The following is a 23,293-nucleotide window of genomic DNA, read 5'->3' on the forward strand; positions in this document are numbered from 1 at the left end:
ATTGGAACTAGGCTGGGATGTTTTACCCCACCCCCCTTACTCACCCGACCTTGCCCCGTCGGACTACCATTTGTTCCGTTCTCTACAAAATTCCCTTCATGATAAAAACTTTGATACTTTGGAAGCTTGCAAAAACCACGTGGATCAGTTTTTCGCGGAAAAAACTGGAAAGTTCTACGAAGAGGGTATCATGAAGCTGCCCCATAGATGGCAACACGTCATTAAAAACAATGGCGCATACATAATGGAATAAAAGTATATTTTTAGTATTAAAACAATTTCTTTTATTTCTCTTAAAAATCGCTACGAACTTTTCGAACAACCCATATTTATTCATATATAAGTAGTGTTTTTCACAACAAATTAGATAATATATATATATATATATTATATGGCATTATTAGATAATTACTTATTATTTAAGTAAAAAATTAAAACAATTAAACATTTACTTAAGTATGCTGGGGTGTAACCCAAAACCTGGTGTTCTGTGTTTTTTTTTTCTTCTGCTTTTTTTAATTTGTCATTAAAGGTCTTTATTATTAATTAAACATTTACTTACAACACTAACTTGTACTTGAATAACAAACAATTGAGCAAACAAATTCAATGGGAGCGTTGGCTTTGCATGGTTTTAGAAAGTTTCGATAAATTTGGCTCACTTTAAACAACTTAAAACTTGTTGTTTTAAGTTTCAGACGCGATTCTAAATTTTTATTTGTTAGTTGGCTTCTTACTTTACTTTTAATTATATTCATTCAAGAGAACGCTTGCTCGCACGAATATGTCGATCCGAAGATAGTCAGCACTCCAAATGCCAACTTCTTCACCTCACTGTAGCAATCTGGAAGACTATTCCATGCGTCGAATATAAGTGCCTCAAGTCGCGGCATTTCTTTTAAAGCTGTCCACTTTTGTTGCGTTACGTACATACATTTCTGGACCTCCAACTCTTCCAACTTGCTTTTCAACTCTGTAAATTTTCCACTCCACAAAGCTTTACTTTTTAAATCGATCAATTGCATTTCTAGAGATCCAGTATCAATTCCAAATGGCTCAATGTGGATTTCGTTACTATTTGTGTTAAGAGGATTTACTATGAATGCTAGAGTGGTTTTGTTGGTTTTGAATTGCTCAAATCTGTCAGCAAATTCATCTTTAATTTTTTTTATAACTGTGCTGAAGTAATTCGTGTCAACAGTTGCACTGGTTTTATCGCGATATTGCTTTAGAAATTGAAAATGAAGTAATTTACCGCTCTGAATATCTTCTGCAAAAAGAATTAATTTTTCTTCAAAACAAACCAATTCTTCTACCAAAACATAGGCTGGGTTTCCCTTTCCTTGCAGTTTTAGATTCAGCTCATTTAATTTCGCTGTGATATCCACCATAAAGTAAAATTTTTGCAACCATTTGTTGTTCAGAAACAACCAAACACCTTATGTTGCTGAGAAAAAATTTAATAACGTAGCATACGTTTTCAGCCAAACCTGTTGGTCATCATCAGTTTGCTACGTTATTAAATTTTTTCTCAGCAACATAAGGTGTTTGGTTGTTTCTGATTTACATATTGCTGAGTGAGTTCATTTCAACATTTGTTGTTCTCTAATTCAGGGTGATTAATGCCTTTTTCATTTAGGAATGTACTTATTTCATTCAAGCACAAAGCGAAACGTTTCAACACCTTACCTTTCGAAAGCCATCGCACTTTATTGTGAAGAAGGAGGTCGTATAAATAATATTTGCGTATGGAACTAAAGAGCCGCAGCTTCACATCCAAAGAGCCGCATGTGGCTCGCGAGCCGCAGGTTGCCGACCCCTGCTCTAGGTCAAAATATTCCTTGGATTGCGGGCGGTTTCCTCTCGATTTCGGCGCACACACACAGTCTAAGTGACACTACGTAACCGGCCCCCCTTTCCTCTCTCGTCGCCCTTTTATCGACTCGGTCACGTTTTTCAGTGTCACCAACCAGCCTTTTTCGACTGTTGTTCCGCCTGATTCATATTTTCTCCGTGGGAACCAAGCAATATAATATTTTATTATTAACGGATTAATTCCGGCGGGTTCGAATTTTCACAACAGGGTGAAAGATTTCACCAGGATGTCCGTGATATCGAGAGAAGTTACCAAGAAAAATGGGATGTCAACATGTTAGCTAACTACTGTTGGATAATCAATCGAGAAACCAGAGAAGGAAATCGGAAACGAGTTCGGAGAAGCATCAAAGAGAAGAAGAACGGTTTCATAAGAAAAAAGAGTAGACCTAAAATTGTGTATAAATATCAGAATCAATTTTTAGATTAGTTGTAAGAAAATTTAATATATTTAGTTCATTGTAATAAATAAGAGTTTTTATCAAAAATTTGTTTTCATTTTGCAAAAACCTATACGTGATGGGATGTTAAGGAAATCGTTTTTAGAATCTCCGATGTGTAAATCATATAATTCAGCAAAAATATCCCATGCAGCTGAAAATTGTGGGTCTAGACTCTAGACGAACCTATCGTGGGGTTTTTCTGATTATTTCCACGCGTGGGCATTACCACTGCTTTTTTTCAAACTCGTCGTGGGTTCGGCTAGGCGTACAATCGATAGTTTGTGAGAATTAAATTAAACATAATTACAAAGATTCATAAACAGATCAAATACTTAGTTTTTTTTATGTTTGCATCTATTATTAAAGATAATCTATTTAATATAAAAAATATAAAAAGTATTTCTAGCCATCATGATATGAATTAGCACATGGTAAGAACAATTGTAAGCAGAATGATTTTAAGTTTAAAGGAGCATTTGTACAGTTTTTATATATCTTTTTAATCTTGCTAGATAAAAAAGTTATCAGTAAGTGAACTAATAATTCTGAAAGCATTATTATAAGTTAATAAATTTCAACATTGCTCTATTGCATAATGAATATGAATTTTGTATTTTGTTTCCATCTAAGAACAATTTAACACGCGAGTGTCGTGGATCTAAATATTTTACAACGGTGGAATTTGATTTCTGAATTGTTCATCTGTATTCTTACACTATGATTTCCGCAAAAAACCATCGAGCTAGAATATGCTACTGTAGCGACACCATGTTTAAAGAAAATTGAATACACGTTCCCCATTTTTCCTTTAGTCAAAAGGCTTGCCATTTGTGTTGTGAAAAGGCAACGAGCTAGAATATTTAACTCGTTGCATAAAAATGTGCAAAGCAAAGGAAGAGTTTTAATCCTTGATTGAGATGGTGCGAGTCAAAATGACCCTACTTAGTTTTTTTTTATTTATTTTGAAAGTGCATAACAAGACATTTCTTTCTTTAATCCCTTATTTAAACGTTTGTAAACAAGACAAAATATTCTGTAGCGATAAGTTATATGCATTTTGTAGGGAACCCGTTCTGAATCAGCGGATTCCGCCCCGTCGGTTCGTCTCACAAAATTAAAACAGTCAAATACTTCTACACAAAAAACTTTATTGTACACTCAGGGACCACCACTTCGCCCTTCCTCTCTCTCCCGTGTCCCGAACTCTTCTCACTGTCCCTTTTCCCGCCTTTTTCTCCCTTCTTTTTATGGTTCTCTGTCTATTCCTTTTTACAACTCTTTATTACCGCGTGCGGGTGAATTGCACCCGTTCCGACAAAACCGCAAGTGAGGGAGGACGAGGAGGTCCGATATCACTACACATTTCTAAACATTTTTAATTTTATTCCGACTGATTTGTATACATAACAATGGAAAGCATTGGAATCGTATCAAAGTTGATTCTCAGTTTTTTTGCAAATCTCCATGTTTTGAGACCTCCATAACCCAAGTCTAAAAAAAAAGGAAAATATTCCGTGTATGTGTGTTGGCGTATATAAAAAATTAAATTTAGCACGATAGCTTGTGTATAAGGAGCATTGGTGCTATTAAATTTTGATGGTTAAAGGGGTGGGAAGACAGAGAGGTATCATATGTATAGAGCGGTGTCATGTGTCATATCTCGAGAGGTCGGACTTTTTTACAATTTTTTTTTTAACTTATCACTTCCTCGAAATTAGGCTTTTATCCGCAATTAATAGAGACCGAAATTAAAACAGTTTACTTTATTTCCCCTATTTAATAATGCATTTCGGATTGGTAATTTTCTAATCCCTCTTCGGGCTCACGGTTCGATGTCTAAAGCCCTGGTCAGACCTACGCGATTTCCAGCCGCGCAGGCGACCCCAACTGCAACAAGCGCCAGTCGTGCGCGTCTTCTCGTGGTCACACATTGTTAGTTGACGTTGCAACTCGGAAACACGTGACCCTATAATAAACCAATAAAATTACAGTAGCTTGTTTTTGTCTACTTTCGTGAGTTTACCGACATTTTACGTTTCACTTCAGATTATTTACGGAATTTTAGCCTTTTTTTTTTTTTTAAATGGCAAGCAGTTCCTTTTCTGGAATGAATAAAAGAAAAAACGAGACAATTTTGTTAGAGCTGGCGAGAATATACGAAGAGAAAAATAAAGAGAAAACGTTCATGCTGGGTTAAAACTTGGCGAAATGAAAATCAACAGGCTAAACAATCTTGCTTTCACCAACTGATGAATGAATTAAGGCTTTCGGATGCCGAAGGTTATAGGGGCTATATCCTTATGAATACAAATACTTATATATAATTTAGGCGAAACGTTTCGTAGTTTGGCACATAAATTTAGAGTGGCCCATAATTCGATATCAGTCATTATCCCAGAAGTTTTGGATGCTATTTATCAATCTTATAAAAGTGAATATTTGAGGATAAATGTTGTTTACAGGAAAGCTTGAATGATTTAATTCATTTATAATCGATATTTTTTTTTCTTTTATATAAGCATTTATTTTATTCAATTGTATATTATTAAAAGTAATCAAACTTTTTAAAATAAATCTAACAATGACTTTTATAAATTCAGATTTGATTTATATTAAATATAGCATTTAAATATACTGAAACTGAGTTAATACAAATGTTATAATCAAGATATGTTGACAAATATACAACACAAAGTATGACGTGGCACAAAGGCGTTTTCTGATTGGATGTGCGTTTGCAATCGTCGCGAGTAGAACAAACTTTTTGTTTCTAGTTGCGGTTGCAGTCGCGCCGGTTTTCGAGGGGGATTACTAGTTAACGGGAACAGCCGTCGCGATTGAGGTCGCCTGCGCGGCTGGAAATCGCATAGTGTGACCAAGGCTTAACGCAACCACCTCCCCAAGGACGACGCCAGCCAATTGGTAAGGGGGGGCAAGATAATGTAAATTGATAGAGGATATGAATTGTATGTAGGTAAAATAAAAACGATTCATAAAGTTTTAATCATTTACTATGTACCGGAAAAGAAATATCTCAAATAAAACATTTTCTTTAACTTACAAGAAGCCTAAGAAGATTATTTTAATTAAAACTTAGCATTTAAATAACTTTTTCGAATTTCTAGGAGAGGGCAGTTGCCCCTCTGCCCCTCCCCCTGGCGACGCCCTTGCACCTCCCCGTGGTGAGTTCTGGGTTGTCATTCGTTTGGAAATAACGAAGGGCAAGCGAAGAGTTGCGTGTTTTTATTTATTTTATTATTATAAGAAGGGATGAAAATAAGCCAATACACGTAGGAGTAACAGAAGTAAAGCCCTGGTCACACCATACGATTTCCAGCCGCGCAGGCGACTGCGACTGCAACACGCGCGAGTCGCGCGCGTCTTGTCCATGTACTGTACGTTTCTTTACAAAGCTACATTTAAATGTTACTTACATTTATAATTTTCTTTAAAAGTATATTAATACAATTGAACAATATATTGTACCGGGTATATATATATCCACCGCACATTTTATTTCACCGAGTAAGTTTTTATAGTTTATTTTTAATTTTAGCCCTTATATCGTGGCAAGCGATTCAGAATGTAATTGTAATATTAAAAATACATTTAGAGAAGTCTACAGTTTTTACTGGCTTATCGAACAAATGAATACGAATGGAACCTAGACCAGGGATGGGCAACCTTTTTCTATGTAAGGGCCGCATTTTAAGACTTTTGAACTGATGCGGGCCGCATACAACAGAAAAAGAAAAAAATGTTGGTAAATCAGAATTATTTATTCATATATAATTATAAATTAGCATAGGTATACTTAATTTAGCTTCTGGAACTGATGTAAACGTAATATATTGGAAATATTTGGTTAAATATTCGTCACTGCTAGTTTTAAATTAGTTTCGATGTGTCTGTTAGCCGGTTTCTTGTTTTAATTTTTACCAAATTCATTGCGGGAAAAACTATTCACATACATAAGTTGTGAAAATAACGTTTGAATTTTTGCTCCATACTTCCTTAAGCTGAGAAATTGATATATTTATTCACATTTTATGCGTCGCGGGCCGCAAAATATATGAATGCGGGCCGCAGGTTGCCCATCCCTGCCCTAGACCATCACTGACGCGCAATTAACTGATTGCCCCTGGAAGTCGGCTTCTTAACAGAAACACAGCTTCCCTGTCATCAAATGTCACCGCACGCTACTGGTGAATCATGAGTAGACTAGATCAACGGCGGGCCAGCTACGGCTCGCGAAAAGTTTCTATCCGGCCCGCGAGATCTTTAATAGATAATTAGTTATTTTCCAATTTAATAATAATATTTTTCCAATTTAATAAATAGTTATTTTTCCAATTCTTTGTAATTTTCGAAAACGATAAGAGAAATAAATGTAGTAATTAACTTTTTATTTATTTATTTCATATTTGCAGACTAAAAAAATTACGAGTCACAAGAAGGCGTCAATTAACTACTACGGCCCGCGAAAAAAACGTAAAATTTATTCTGGCCCATGTTATAAAAAAGGTTGCCCATCCTAGACTAGATTTATAACTTAACCCAACAGATAGGAGTTTACTGGTATGTTTTTATAATAGTTCTGTATAGTTGACAGGAGTTTTAAAAAAATCCATTAAAATATTTGATATATTTATTCTGCGTTTATTCCGCTCTCCCATCTTATATTACTTACGGATTTCAATGTTAAACCGGTGATATTACGATTTAGTATGTCCCATCTGTAAGGGGATGCAGAAAAAACGTGTACAATTCTAGTAGTGTTAAAAAATTAATTGTTACTTTGGCAGCATCATTTACAACCAAATTTAATGAATGAGACGTACAATGGTACAGAAAAAGCTCTAGAATTTATTTTCCTTAAATTTACGATTTATGTATCGGTTGTTATAAAAATTTCTTTCCACTTCTTTCCCAAGACTACAGATATTCAAGTACAAAGTAACCGGTTTCGACTTATTTCTACTTAAGTAGTAGTTAAATAATTAAGCGATTAAGGAATTAGAAACATATATAAAATCCTGATGAAAGAGCCGAAATTTTACTTAAACAGAAGCTTAACCGAACCAATCTCTTGCCGAGTACAGTGGGGTCTGATCTCTTCGTAATTTTAGATGTAATAAAGACAGAAATTTTTCCAGTTCAATGAGAGTGACCGAAAAGTTGTAAATTTTGGAAATTTCCGTGAACACTTGGTCCTAAAACGAATTAGTTAGAAAACGAACGACGGACAATCTGTTAAGTTTAACATATTTAGATTTTTACAGCTATGGTGAGAAACGTTTAAAATCTACAACAGCCCTGTCGCCTCCTTTGATATATACTAGTGATGCGACAAAAGAGGCATTTGACATTGACCAGTATCGGCACCCTCGGGATTTGGCACGGACACACCTACCTGGACCGTCTCCGATTCCATTCATTAGCCACTCGTAGGGAGCTATTTCACTAACTTGTAAGTGGATTGTTTTAAGATTTAAAAAGTAAAGAATATTTTGTTATTTTTATGTACGTTTCTTCACAAAGTTATATTTAATTATAAGTTTCTTTAAAAGTATATTCGTACAATTGAAGAATTTTTTTTACTAAGCATGTATATTCATCACACATTTTGTTTTACTAAGTAAGTTTTTTTTTATAATTTTAATTTTAGCCCTTATATCGTGGCTAGTGATTCAAAAATTTATTTTAAAAAAGTTTTGGTTCAAGACCATATAACGAAAAAGAAAACATTATTAAAAGAGAAACACCAATGCCTAAATTAAATATAAATACGTCAACAAAAAAATTTCGACATTTTGACGATAAAATTTATGACGAATGACGATTCTTTCGTAAAATTGAAGAAATTTGGAAATCAAAGGGGAATAGAATTTAACATTGGTAGACAATATAAATATGAAATATAACGAATAATTATAGAATGATTATGATTACGAGAATTAATAGATTATGATTAATAGATATATCTAAATTAACGGATGTTATACGTTTTTCCTCAAAGCAAGAATTGGCATTTAGGGGCCATAGGGAATTTATTGAATCTAATAACGGAGGTAATTATATTGAACTTTCTTATTTATTAAGTACGTCAGATAATCTATTAAAAATACATTTAAAGAAGTATACGGTTTTTACTGGCTTATCGAACAAACGAATACGAACGGGCCCTGACGCGCAATTAATTAATTGCCCCTGTAAGTCGGCTTCTTACAGAAACACAGCTTCCCTATCATCAAATGTCACCGCACGCCACTGTTTTCTACAATACTTAGTGGCAAAGGAAGGAGCTCTGCTAGTATCAGAGAGGCATTAGTAGAAATAGTTCTGCAGTACTTGAAAATTCTGATTACAAACTGTCTTTGAAGAAAGAGTAATTTTCTCGTTATTGAATTTTTACTAGTTACATGACCCCAACTAGAGGCCGCGTAAAGTAGCATTGGTTGTATTGCCCCATTATGTAGTGTTTTACAAGCTTTATGATATAGTCTCCATGTGCATCTAGCACATTTTAGCATCATGTAGTTTATTTCCAAGATATAATGAATATGACAACGCAATGTCGTTTCTCTCTATTCTCTTTTGTTTTATTTTGTATGACGTTTCTGTTTACACGTGCTCTATCTAGTGGATCTGTCAAAGTTTTTGTGTCCTTTTGTGAAAATTAAAATTAACATAAAAATGAATATTATGATGTTGATTAATGATAATAATAATAAAAATATTGTTAATAATTAAGAAAAAAACATTCTTAAAATAAATTGTTCATTCGAATTCATTAAATTTTTATATTTTTAAATTTGTTCACATAAAGTCTTTTAAAAATAATAGTACATATTAATTAACTAATTAATAATTATATATTTTGGACCTAAGGTTTTAAGAGTTTCATAAAAATATTTATTTTTGTTAAAATCTTTGTATAAAATCATGCTTAAATATTACGTAAGATAGGGAAGAGGAGGGGAATCAAAGAAAATCTTACGGTTTCTTACACAGGGGTGAGTGGGAGTCTAGAATGGCCGAAATCGCCCTTACGTAATTTTTGGACGGCCCCTAACTTCGGCCATCCAGCCTTATGAGGTCTCGCCGGTAGTTCCAAAATATGTCAAATTTGAGAAGTTTGAGTAAAGTCAAACTTCTCAAATTCGATTTAATCAAAAATTTTTGACAACTAACGCCTCGGCTATCCGGCCGAAGCGTTAGTTGTAATCTGTAATGGTTCAGAATCGGTAAAAATGGGTTCAAAATTGATTGAACTTTGGTTATTCCAACTCCCATTACAACTCCCATTACAAAGCCCGTTACAGGTTCAACCAGTTGAGCATTTGCCCCAATGGGGCGGCCTACGGACCTGGAATATTATATCCAGAATAATTATAAAATTGTGAAAATACAATCCGGATTCGTCAGAATGAAAGACATGCTTTTAGTTCCCTCGATTGTCAGAACCGGACATTTCCGAAGAAGAAATCATTCACATATTAACGAAATGAAACAATGTAAATGAAAAATTCTCAAAATATCTTTAAGTATAAGTTATTATAAACATAATTATATTTTTAAACATATTTTTATACGATTTTTTTAATTTCGATATTTTTTAGAATTTAAAAAAATCGATCAATAAAATACTACACAAAGATAAAAATATTACTAATAAAAATTAAAATATTAATAAAAATAAAACTAAAAATTTTAAGTTTTCTTTTAAAATTTTAAAATTTAAATATTTAAAATAAAACGAAAATAAATAAAAAAACAAAACCAAAATAAAAATTCGTTACTCTTGGAAGTTGCGCGTATTCGTCCTGCGCATTCACATGTCGAAGCGCCATCTCTTCTGCCGGTAACTTGGTTTGGTGGGGTTTGTAGAATATTCCAGTCAATCCTTTATTTTATCAGTTTGTGATTGTCTACAGAAAGGAAACATGAATTTAATAACTATTTTAGAAAAGACGGTATCTCCAGGTCAGTTACAAAACTTCGTTTAATTATATTAACACGCGAATATATTTAATTTTCCAATTTTCATGATTAGGCCTAACAGAATTAGAAAAGTTTGTTGCCTAGCAACGGTTTTCCGAATGATTTAGTTAGTTAAATTAATTAACATTTAAATTATTATAGAATTTGAATAATTAGGTAATTTCTAGTTATTGTGATTATAAAACTTTTGTGATTGTTAGTATGTGGTTATAATGATATTTAGTATATATATATATATATATATATTTTTTTTTTTTTTTCCCGTTTTGAATGTTCGAAAGAATCCCATGTTACTAATGAATCTGTAAATTACTTTCGTATTAGATCGAAGTTATTCATATTTAGTTCTTTGTCTTATCGAGGACGATGACGTTACAGTAACTTTGCAATACGTGATAAGAGATTGTCTAATCGAAATTCAAAGTTGGGAATTCACAATAATTCATTAAATGTTCAATAACTGTTTTTCTGTTATAATGTGTATATTAATCTAACAGATTCTTACGGACAGACAGTATGACTTGTACTTAACACAGATAAAATTGTACTGTAGCACCTAAAGTTTGCTGAGAAAAACAATTTGGTGTTTTTATCGACTAAATCAACCTCAGAATAATTCAAAATAATTCTATAAACATCTTTTTGGCGGCTGGGATTCATGGTTACTTAATCCCAGCAGCCAAAAATGTGTTTATAGAATGGCTGCGTTTGGCAGACTCGACAGTTCTGGAGCTGTTGAGTATTTTTCTGCCGAACGCCCGCTATGGTAGCACTCTTTCAGAATGTCTTTGGTGTTTTGATGTCTCATTTGGTAGCGTCTTTTGTTTACACTACTTACCGCTACCTAAAACTGACCGATGAGGCTTTTTGTTCTGACGTGACATCACTCGTTGTTCGGCAGATCCAGGTTGCTATGAAACAGCTACTGATTTGCTCGGTTACAACTGTTGAGTCTGCTGAACGTAGCCAATGAATGATGATGTATTTTTATAGGTAGGGTGACCAACTGGATACAGTCCCTGGAAATCGGGGACTGTCTCCAGTTTTGCCTGTTTTTTCAATATTTGATTGTAGAATCAATCATTGAATAGAGTGATTTCATTAACATGCCAATATATTACCAATTTTATGGATCAATAAATAAATTTTAAAAAATAGCCAAAGTTCAATCAGTTTTGGACCCCATTTTTACCAATTCTGAAATGTGTGTCCGGTTGGATTGTAAATATTATGGTTGGCCTATCACCAGGTATAACTTAAAAGCAGTTTTTTGTAAGCTTATAAATTAAAATATTTAAATTGTATATATTAAAGCTGTTAACATTTATATAGTTTACTCTGCCATACTTATTTCAGATATGTAAAGATAGAATGCTTTTAGATGTAATCTTTGTGTGAGAGAGTACTTCTAAATTTATGATGTAATATATTAAGATCTAATGGATGATCTGCTTGTTATGTATGATAGATATTCTGGTATTATTGAAAATTCTGACTTTATAATTTATACTTCATAGCTGAAAATTAGATCATTTAAGAAAGTTGAATAAACTAAAGATATTTTTTTTTACAGCTGTTCTTCAAGGTCTTTCTGATCATGCAGATTTGAATTTAAATCTGTATTAAAGACATGTTATATTGTTGTCAGATATAAAGAAATTAAGCAATAAATACTTTACTCATTACTGTAACAAATTTGTTTTAATTAACCATTTTTATCTCCAGTGCTAAATGAGATAAGAATTACTTGGCTACATCTATATCTGAATAAATGTTTATGGTAACAAGAAGTAAATAACAACAAATATAGAATTAAAGTATATTTTTACCTAAAGCTTACATTATTTGTATTAATATTTTAATAAAACTTTGATTTAAATTTGTGAATAAATGTACAATATCAAGTAAACATTACACATACATGTATTTTAACTCAATACTTGATTATTATACTTTATATTAATATGTAAAAGTATATATTCAGTTTGAGATACACACAGATGGGTTTACATCTGTCACAACTGAATTTGATTTAAAAAATTCAGTTATGTCAGAAACATTAAAAGTATGAACTGCTATTAACTCTATCCAATGTCATCAACATTTGAAAGAAGATATTCAATTCTACCAAGTAAAAGAAAATTTTAATGAACTATGGATTCAGAATCAAGCATTACTATGATGTTTTGCTCCAAAGTTTTTCTTTCATTTCTATTTACTACTGATATGCTCAACTTCCCATAGCCTATTTACTTACTTACTTACTTAAATGGAGCAGTCCATCCTTCCTGACAGTTCGTCAGGAGGTTGGTACTCCAACTTTATTCACGACCTTGCTTCGCATCTTGCTTTGCAAGGGTTTAAATACATACATGCGGACGTAGCCGCTATATTATTATCCCGACATTGTTATCTAATTTATAATTTATTTGTATCCGGATAATGTTGATGAGTTCGAAAGTTCACTCATGTTAGAATGTTTGTTAAGTTTTTGAGTAGTGACAGTTTGTCTTTTCCTTGTCTAAGCTCCTATGAACTCCCCTAACATATTGTGCACAATACTCACTTCGGTATTAAGAGGATCCTTATGTCTTATTGTGTTGTTCTATGGTATTAGTGTGTATTTCTTCTTCCTCCCCGTTGTGTTTTATCGCTGTTTTCCTGTCCTCCGTTTCGTTGTATTCCATCCTTTCTCATCGTACTATTCTGTCGTTCCCATTGACATATTCTGTCGCATGTTCTCGATACTTACTTTGGTGAGGATAGGGGTTTCCCGTCTTTATCGTTGTGTGCTATCATAGTATTCTGTGATTATTCCTCCTAGTTGTTGTGTTATATCTTTCTGCTGACATTGTATTCTATCATGGAGTTTTATTGGTATTTTCCCTTCGTTGTTAATCTTGTAAATGTGTTTGCAGTTAGTATTTCATATGAAACCATTTCTTGTTTCAGCACGTTTTCTCAGAACGCACTGGTTGAGTTCTTACATGTATTCCATTATATATTAGTTGTCGGTTATTATGGTTATAGAAACAATAATAATATTAATTGCTTTATAATACAGTGGAGGGTGTATCACTATAATCTATGGTCGGCTACGAAAGTTTATTTCACAAACTATTCCAATAGTTGATAGGAATATGTTAGATAAGGCACCTATGTGGTGCAGGTGGTTTTGATGATTTAATTTACTTAAGTGAGCAGTGCAGAGTATATCACTATAGTCTAAAGTCTGCTATGAAATATATTAGCACCGTCTCATACTATTGATGTTGAAGAGGTGAACAATTTGGCATTTATGTCGTTCAAATGATTTAGTTATGTACATTTGCGGAAAGTATCCTAGGCAATTTGAATTAGTGTAGAAATCACCTATGTGTTACGGTAGAGAGGTGAAAGTCCCATTGCAGATTTTATGTATTTCACCGAACTTTTGGACCTATTTTATATATAGAGTTCAGCAATCCCAAGGAAAGCACTGAGAATTAACTTATAAAGAGGATGGAGGTGAAATGGAATGTCCTAAACTCAGCATTGAATGTGAACACTAAAGACCTGTTACCAATTTGTACTACCCTAACTGCTACAACAGAAACATTCACAGACTGTATTCATCCCTTAGGAAGAGCTAGTTTTTATCGAGATAATTTCGATTATAGAGGTTTCCCAGCATAAATTAGCTAACTGTTATTTACTTATGTGAATATATTTTTTTTTCTATATTTTTTTCTATATTCTATTTTTATAGCTTATTTTAATAAATTCATTAAAATGATAGTAGATATGCTCATTATTGATCAAGATTCGTTTTCGTACTGGCCATTGATATCCTTCTTTATTGCATATCAGCATTAAATTATGTCTTGGTAATTCATATCTGATACAGTCCATTAGTATGTGTGTTGGGGTTTCCTCAGTTCCGCAGTTTTCGCAAAGACCGTCACTCCCATGATTAAATCTTCTGTGGTAGTCTGCAAAATCTCCGTGTCCTGTCAGAAATCTTGTATTTTTATGGTGTATAATAAAGTAACTATTCGTAACTCTTTGGTTTATATCCGGTAGATATTCAAATAGTTCTCTGCCTGTTCTTGACTCTTCCCATCTTCTTTGCCAAATGATTAAATATTTATTTTTTATTTCTCTTTTTATATATTGCTCTGACAGCTTACTGTATATTTCCTTTAGTGTTAAATCACTGGCCTCCTTTGCCAAGTTATCCGCCTTCTCGTTGCCAATGTTTCCCATATGGGCTTTAACCCAACTAAGTTGTATCTTATTTATTCCAATTATGATGTTTTGTCTAATACTGTTTATAAGTTCATATGTATTGTTTGGTTCATTAAGTGCCTTTAGTATTGATTCACTATCCGTGCATACTAGTATTTGTAGATTCTTCTTGTTTGTATTGATCCACTTTATTGCCTGGTGGATTGCAACCAACTCTGCTTGGTAATTATTACATCTGTTATCTAGTTTAAATTTTTTGTGATATTGCTCACGTGTTCTTGTAAAATAGATGAAGGCGGCACCCACTCCCGTTGAACTTCTTGAACCGTCCGTATATACTCTGTGAGGGTGTGATTCATTGTATTGTATGATTTTGATATGTTTCCATTCGAATCTTTTCAGATGTTGATGCACTTTTAGTTTCTGTTCTATTATGTCTCAGTTTCTGAGGATATCATGGGAATTTATATTCTGTTTAATTATATTTCTGGTGTCTCTTCTTTTATTCACTTCCTATTTACTATCTGACATATATTAATAATGTGCCCTCAGTACAAAACGGCTAGAGAATGCTACCCTCAACAACATACATCTTCAGACAGCCAAGCTCTACTACACTAGATGAGCTTATGCTATGCTTATACTATGCACTATACTTGGACTATACTAGATGATAACAGACAAATTCAACCTACAGTGGCATATCTGAAGGCAATAAACTTATATACAGAACTCTAGAACATACATATTAAGACCTAAAAGACCTGGCACTATCTCGGCTCTTGTGCCAACCAAAGTTTTTACTAGGAAGGTTTCCCCTTTTTTTCCTTCTTTCTTACAATTCTCAACCACTTCAGGAAGAAACTTATCTGAATGTTAATAATTTAGTTTTGCTACAGTGTATAATGTTGCATTGCTGTGCTGCCATTGATCAATGTGAGCATTTTCAATCAATCATATTGTGGAAAACAAATTTGAGTGATAGTATCCTAATGCAAAGCTTAAACTCATAGAACAAGATAAAATTGACTTTTATAGTGTTCTATGAATTTGTTTTCAAATTAACATTCTATTACATATGTTCCATAACTGTTGTGTGTAATGTTTCACTTTGCAAGTTTTTTTTTGTTTTGATCAAACCTGAAGGCCATTGAATATGATTAAAAACCTTAGTTTTTAATGTTAAAGCAATTACTAAAACTTTAAGATGTAATTATTTAGTTTATTGAATTCTTATCCAGTTAATTTTCTTCATAAATGATTATCCATTCGGTAGAGAAAATCTCATTGTGAGCCTAAATTACAAAATTGTAGCATTTGGGTATTTTTTAATGAAATTCTATTCAGTTTAACTTGAGTGATGTTAAAAGTTAGTTTATATATATATATATAATATATATAATGTAGCATATAAAAAAAAATTTAAATCAATTTGCATCTAAACAGAACAGATGGCATAGAGTAAAAGGAAGACTTTATTACTGTGTGGTGTATACTGAAAGCAAAATAGGTTCATCTCCATCATTTATGAAAGAAACTTCATACTTACTGTATATAAAATAAAGTTGTGTGTACTTGTTTTAGTATTAGATTGTATAGTTTAAGCCAGTTTCTCAACTTGTGGTCCATGGGCAAACTTAAATTCTTCTTCTTTAGGTGTTTTCTCCTGTCAGGAGGTTGACAACCATTTCGTGCCACCATGATCTATCTTGTGCTTCTCTTGAGCACTCTTCATACATTAAGTATGTCCAATTCCTGATGATGTTGAACCAGTTCATTCTTGGCCTACCTCTACCTCTTTGCCCTTCAATCATTCCCTCTATTACTAGAGGGAATGATAGGTTTTGTAGGCTTTGGTATCACAGTACATGCCCCAGATAACTCACTTTTCCTTACTACTACTAGTAAGGTTTTTTTCTGATTTGCAATTGCCAGGATATCTTCATTTGTTCTTGCCTTCCAAGAAACTCAGTATTGTTCGAATCATCTACATTTCAAATGCCTTTAATTTCTTTTCATTATTTGCATTAATTGTCCAACTCTCTGCTCCATAAAGCAGGGTCAACCAAACATAACATTTTGCCAACCCAACTCTTGTTTGTATACTGATCTCCCTTGAAGTCGACACTTGTTTCATGTTTGTAAATGCAGTCCTTGCATTCTAATCCTCCTTCCAATTTCCTTATCATTCCTTCCATCATCTGTAATTATATGTCCCAGATAGACAACTTTTGATCTGCTTCAGTTCACTCTCTGATTTTAATATTAACATCTGGAGTTTTTCTCATTGGAAATGACCATAGTTTAGGTGTTTTTGCAGTTCAGTGTTATCCCAAATTGATTGCTCAATTTTGAAATTTCCTGTATCAGCATCATTAGATCCCCTTCATTTTCTGCTAATAGCACAGTGTCATCGGCATACCTAAGATTATTGAAATTTCTGCCCCCTATGTTTACTCCTTTTAGATCTTTCACCTGACTGAAAATTCTTTTTGTATAAAGATTGAACAAAATTGGAGACAGCACACAACCTGCCTTACTCCTTTTTGAATTAGGAAGCTTTGCAAAAAATCTTTGCCAATCCTTATTGCAGCTCTCTGTCCCCAGTATAAATTGGTAAGTAATCTGACATCCTTTCCATCCATACTGTTTTCTAATAGACATTTAATAAGGTTTGATAATGTGAAACATTATCAAATGCCTTTTGTATAGTCTATAAAACAAAGAAAAATATTTTTCTGTTTTTCCTTATATTTTTCAATAATACTTTTCAGATTGAAAATACTCTCTCTTGTTCCTTTATTCTCTTGGAAACCACTTTGTGTTTCACTAATGCCTTTAGTCCATCTTCCTTTGTTTCTATTTAACAAGATATAAGTTAGAATCTTTGCCACATGACTAATTAGGCTTATGGTTCTAAAATCTTCACATTTATTTGCTTTTGGTTTTTTGGGAATTGGAACAAATATAGACTATTTGAAGTCATCAGGAAGGTATCCCAGTTTATAGATGTGGTTACATAACTTAGCCAGGGCTTTGATTCCTCCATCATCTAGAGCTTTAATCCATTCTGGCTGTATATTGTCTGGGCCAGCAGCCTTACTGGGTTTAAGTTTATCAATGGCTTTTACAACTTTCCATTTGAGTATTGGTGGGCCTTCTCACTCCCTGGGAGACTCGATCTCCTCCCTGTCGCCTTGGAATAATTCCTTTCCATATTCTTACTACCTTTTCATTATTTCCTCTGTCTCCAAGACTGTTCTCCCGTTTAAAACTCTTATACCTTGTGCTTGAAAATTCTGTTTTTTAATACACCCCAAACTTAAATTAATAAAGATTAAAACTTTGTTCAATGATGATTTACTTTTAATAGTTCATTTCCAATTTAATTATGTTATTAGTATGTATTCAAACATGCTTTTAGATTTATTATGTTATAAATGGCACAATTTGTCTCAAATGTTGGTAATATCCACATGATTAAAAAACTAGGCCTACATAACTTAGTTGCCTGTAGAATTTTTTCAGACATTTTACTTGTTCTTGGAAAAGGTTGAAATGCTGGTTTAAGCAAATTGATTATTCCTGAAGCAAACATTTGATTCATTCAAATATCTTGAAAATCTATGGTGTTTTTATTTCATTGTAACAATTTTAAATTTTCTATCATCATCATTATTTAATGACATTCTTTATTGAATTATCTAAAACTGTGATGACAGCTGAGAAACTGTTTGTTTTCAGTATATAAATCAACATCAATTTGCATTAATAATTCATAAAAATTACAAGTGAAAGAAATAGTTTGAAGTCATGACAAACTTTGTTCAGAAATATATTTTTACCAGATTTTTATTATTAATATTAATAAAGAACCAGTTTGGCTTTATCTTAATGCCCAAGACTTGTAAAATTATTTACTGAGAAATGTCACATTGATTATCCTTTATTATTTAATATTATGTATTTACTTAAAGAATTACAGGGTGAGAAAGATAGTCACTTAACACCCCTGCTACAGAATATAGAATGTATCCAAAGTTAATATGCTGATGTCAGGAACACATTAGACCAAGGGGGAAACAGATTGATGTGTGTTACATGAAAGTCCACCATCTTGATGGTGGTCATATTGAATGCAACTCCAAAATTGTAAATGGGAATGGGGTCATGTGACATATCATTTAGGGTCATAATTTCACAAGGAATTGATTGCTGAAAGATTTTATTGCCCTACCTTGAACAGTTAGTTTTGTACATTACATGATGTACAGTACATTCTTTGGGTACTGTACATATTATATTCTGTAGCAGGGATGTTAAGTGACTTTCTTTTTCATCCTGTATTTTTTTGATGAAAGAAATACATTAGTGGTAATGGAAATTGCATCATTTATGATATATATCAAAAAGCATTCAGCAGATATGCAAAATAGCATATTTAAGCTGATTACAGTTTGTAACAATAACATTTCTAATATACAGAAGAATCAGAAAGAATGAACCAAAAAATTTCAGTTTATTACATATAATGCTACATTCCTGTATTATTTCACACCACACCCTTACCAATACTATTAATGAGTATTATTGCAATATCATTCACTTATGGAAGCAAAAAAAGTGTTCATAGCCTATAGAGTCCTAAAAAAGACAATATGAACAGTTATTTCTCATTGAGTGGGACCCTAATTCTTTGTTGAGCCATTTTGATCTAAAACTCCAGCATAGCATGGAGCACAAGTATTTTATACCAAGTTCATAATACCAAATTTTTTCAATACATTCGTTTAGTTGTTTATTTTCAAACTTTTTAGTTTTTGTGTCCATAGTATGCTAGCAGTTCTCAATAATGTTGAGGTGTTGGATGATTTATCCTGACTCTGCCCAATGTAAGAATTCTTGTTCTCAGACTACTTTAGTAGAGTTACTGTGCTTAGTGACATTACTCTGCCTCTCTTTGGCCTTGATTTGAAGAATTTTATGCTTAAGACTGTAATGGCTACTTTTGCCAGATTAAATAAGTTCATTTTTGAAGATAAAAAAATGTTACTGATTTAACAACTGTTGTAATCATAATTTTAACTTTGTCTGCAATTTTTCATAGCTGTATGACAGAATGATTGTTCAATGGTGCTCCACCCACCACTCATGCTGTTCAGAATTCTGACTTAGTGTTTTGTGTTATTGAACACAACCCAGGGCTGTTACCTGGTCAGTTTAAGCAACTAATTTGGGCCATTCGTAGGAAACTTCTTTTATCTAACAAACAATTTATGCATCAGTTTGTGATGATAATGCTAACAAACTGTAGAGAAAAGACACATTATACGTGTCATCTTATGATGAATGGTGCAGAGTTGTCATGGAAGATTAAAATTTTGTCACACAATTGTTCCTTGATTGTTGGTATTGGCTTGGCAGATAAGATTTTTCATTAACACACTGCATTCAGAGTGTTGTTTATAAAATGTAGTCTGCTGAATTTTACACTATACCATTTGACTCACTGCAAACTTTACTGTTTGCATCAAGAAAACCTCATTCATGTTTATCTCTGATTCAAATATCTATGTTATGTCTCTTTTGTAACAAATTGTTGATTGACAATGCACGCTGCACTATTTCATCAGATGATAAACCTTCAACATTCAAAGCAGCAATTAGCCTTTTATATGGTGACTTGCTTTTAACTGTTGAAAAGTTTTCATTTTGCTGTAATGAAGATATATATATTTTTTTTAAATTTTGTCTATTTCTCAGTTTATGGTCACTAAAAAGACCTTTAATCATACCTATCATGAGTTTGTCTGGGTCCTCAATGATGGTGGATAGTGGTGGAGGCAGGTCTGACAAATGAGAGACAGATTGCCCATGAAATATTCTTGGGGTTGCTCACCAAGTTTAAATCATGCATCTCCATTGTGGTATGCTGATGCCTTAATTGACGTTGCCATCTTGTCATCCTTTGTCCTCTTGTGTATTGTGCAATGGATGATGCAATTTTTATAATTTGTTCGGGTCTACAGCAAAATGATACATTTTTATAGAATTTGAGTGATAGTTTCAATGGCTGTTGCTGTTAAATATAAAAACAAGACATTGATTTCTATCAGTTCTGGTTGAAAATTTCCTCACATTTGTTGTGTTTTGAGTTGAGAATCAATGGTTCAAAAAGTTTTTTATTTATCATTAAATATAAATTGCTATTTGTTTTTTTATAAGTTTTCTTAAAAGAAATCTTGAGGAAAAAATATTCCAAATTAATTTTGTGTAAAGTGTATGATGATTTGAAAAATTTATTCATATTCATATTTATTTATATTCATATACAGTATTTGTTTAACGAAGATGGGGATTAAAACATCAAAACCTGTTAGTATTTTTTTTTCTTCAAAACTATATAATTATTTTTTTTATCAGTGAATTACTATATTGAAGGATGTTTAATGATATATAATTTACTCATGTTTGCAAAGATAATCTGAGAAAATTAAATTTTATATTGAAATAATGAATTACATGAAATGAGTTGTTATACAGATTCTTTGTAAGTGTGTAAAAATGAGTGAAATTCATTTACTTTTAAATATGAAATGCAGTAGCATATTAATTGGAATGTATACTAAATTAAAATACTTCATATAAATAAAATGAGTCATTATGTATAAATTATTAAGAAACTAAATCACTATGGAAGACTTTATATCATAAATGTAGAAAAACCTACAGGTGTTCCAATTAAGACTATCAAATGGTAAATCCAAGTTTGTCTTTTAACTAGTGATGGGATGATACCAAAATTTCTCCTAATTCTTATTCTGAAAACTCCAGATTTTGATTCTTTTGAATATTTTTTTTTTATAAGTTTATTTTAGTTTAGAAAAATTAATGATTTACATTGAGCATGTTACATTTATTATTTAATAAACAACAAACTTAAGAATAGGAAATGATTGGAAAATCCAGAATATTTTGAGAGTTGAATATTCATCATCTATCTGTGGATATGCATGCTTTTATTGTATACTACAAAATAAATTTGTTACCTTATTTCAGGTAAAGTTAATACTACAACCCTATCCTGAAAGAAATTACAGCTAATTCTGTTTTACTCAAAGAACTATCCCATCATGTATCTAGGACAGTGGTTCCCAACCTTTTCTAGGATGCGAAACACTTTTGTGAGCAATTTTCTTTAGCGGGAACACTTACTTAAGTTAATATGAAATACATAAGCTTGTCATCAGTTATTTTATTAGAATTGAGCAGTTATAATTCAAAATCTCTACTCATATTATTAACGTCAATTCTAAGACAGGAAAAAATATACCTAAATAACTTTAATGGGAAACTTGTGCCTGATGTTTTTTACATATTTCATTCAGTTTTTATCATTGTCTTTATCTTATTTGAAAGAGTAGTACACTCCATAAGTACGAGTCGTACATATATATTTAAGTTTATGAAAATTTTGTGATTTTAATTTTTTGATATTCGGTGGTTCGAATACGATTGTACAAATTCCGATTTGCGACTAAATCTGCGGAACACTTGGGAGATGCTTACGGAACACCAGTGTTCTGCGGTACACCGGTTGGGAACCACTGATCTAGGACCATCATCATTGGAAACTGTTTCATTGGCAGACACGATAACTAGGGAATGGGAAGTAAATGAGATGATTCACTTTTTTATCATTTGGTTTATTATTAATATATCAAGCTTATGTTGATTATATACCAGTAAACTAATACTTAATTGTTCATATTGTAATTTAAAAAGTTATTAATCTTCAACTGAAACAAATAATTTTACTATTAAATGTGGAGGAATAATTTTAAGAATCTGAGATCATGACGAGATTTGCTTGATTCTGATTCCTGGAAAAGCCTAGTTTTTTTTTTCTTATTTTGATTAATTATTCCATCACTACTTTTAACCAAGTCTGTTTTAGTCCAGGAGACAATCAAATGGTAAACCCAAGTTTGTCTTAATTGGAATACCTTTACATTTTTCTGCATTTAATATTAACATTGCCAAATCATGTTTTGATACATTTGAGAATATAAAGTATTTTCATCTGCTTTAAATTTAAAAAAATATATTTTCATTAAGTTTATATACTTTCAAAATTTATTAAAGAAATTAAAATAGTAGAAACATATATATATATTTGAAAAAGCATAAAAAAAATTTATTCTTGAAATATGATTTAGTTTTGGTATGAATAAGTATTTACATTTGTATTTTTTTTCCTTAAAAAATACATCTATCAGAATTATGTTACATACAAAATTTTAGTATATCATTGGAGTTGTAAGTTATTTGATTTTCAGCTTAGTATTCTGGCTAAATAATATCCAGTTGCAGATGCTGAGCTCAATAAATATAATTTCCAAAATATTAATGTGAAATTGTGTATGGTATTACAAAGCTTTCAAATAATTCAGTTTCTTACTGGTTTGAATAATCTCCCTTTTTTTAATTGACCTTGAAAGTTAAAATGCATCTGTCAAGTGAATTCCATAATTTTGTCTTTATTAATGATTGTTTTTCTTTACAAGGTTATTGGAAAATATATATATATATATACACACTACACATACAGTTTTCTTTGCAACAGGAAATTAAAATAACTAAAATTATAAGTTTAATAAATTTATTGAGGTAAAAGTAACTATGAACTGATTCTCAAAAATTTCTTTTGTATTAAATAATAATACTATTTTACATCTTCAGTA

The 23,293-nt window shown here is 32.1% G+C and overlaps 2 protein-coding genes across 2 annotated transcripts in view; one reads left to right on the forward strand and one right to left on the reverse strand.

Moving 5' to 3' along the window:
• Positions 1 to 758: 758 nt before the first annotated feature.
• On the reverse strand, positions 759 to 1,391 carry LOC136974785 (general transcription factor II-I repeat domain-containing protein 2B-like). The gene has a single exon (XM_067269728.1). It carries the CDS (start codon positions 1,389 to 1,391, stop codon positions 759 to 761), a length of 633 nt encoding a protein of 210 aa, XP_067125829.1.
• Positions 1,392 to 10,141: 8,750 nt separating this feature from the next.
• The window catches only part of Fs(2)Ket (Importin subunit beta Fs(2)Ket), a 59,219-nt gene continuing 46,067 nt past the window's right edge, over positions 10,142 to 23,293 (forward strand). The window contains exon 1 of the mRNA XM_067269545.1: positions 10,142 to 10,304. Within this exon, the coding sequence (XP_067125646.1) occupies positions 10,265 to 10,304 (40 nt within the window). The 5' untranslated portion in view covers positions 10,142 to 10,264. The remainder of the gene's footprint in view (positions 10,305 to 23,293) is intronic.

This window comes from Centruroides vittatus, unplaced genomic scaffold (assembly GCF_030686945.1).
Source record: "Centruroides vittatus isolate TY-2023 unplaced genomic scaffold, ASM3068694v2 contig_1079, whole genome shotgun sequence".
Classification (NCBI taxonomy): domain Eukaryota; kingdom Metazoa; phylum Arthropoda; class Arachnida; order Scorpiones; family Buthidae; genus Centruroides; species Centruroides vittatus.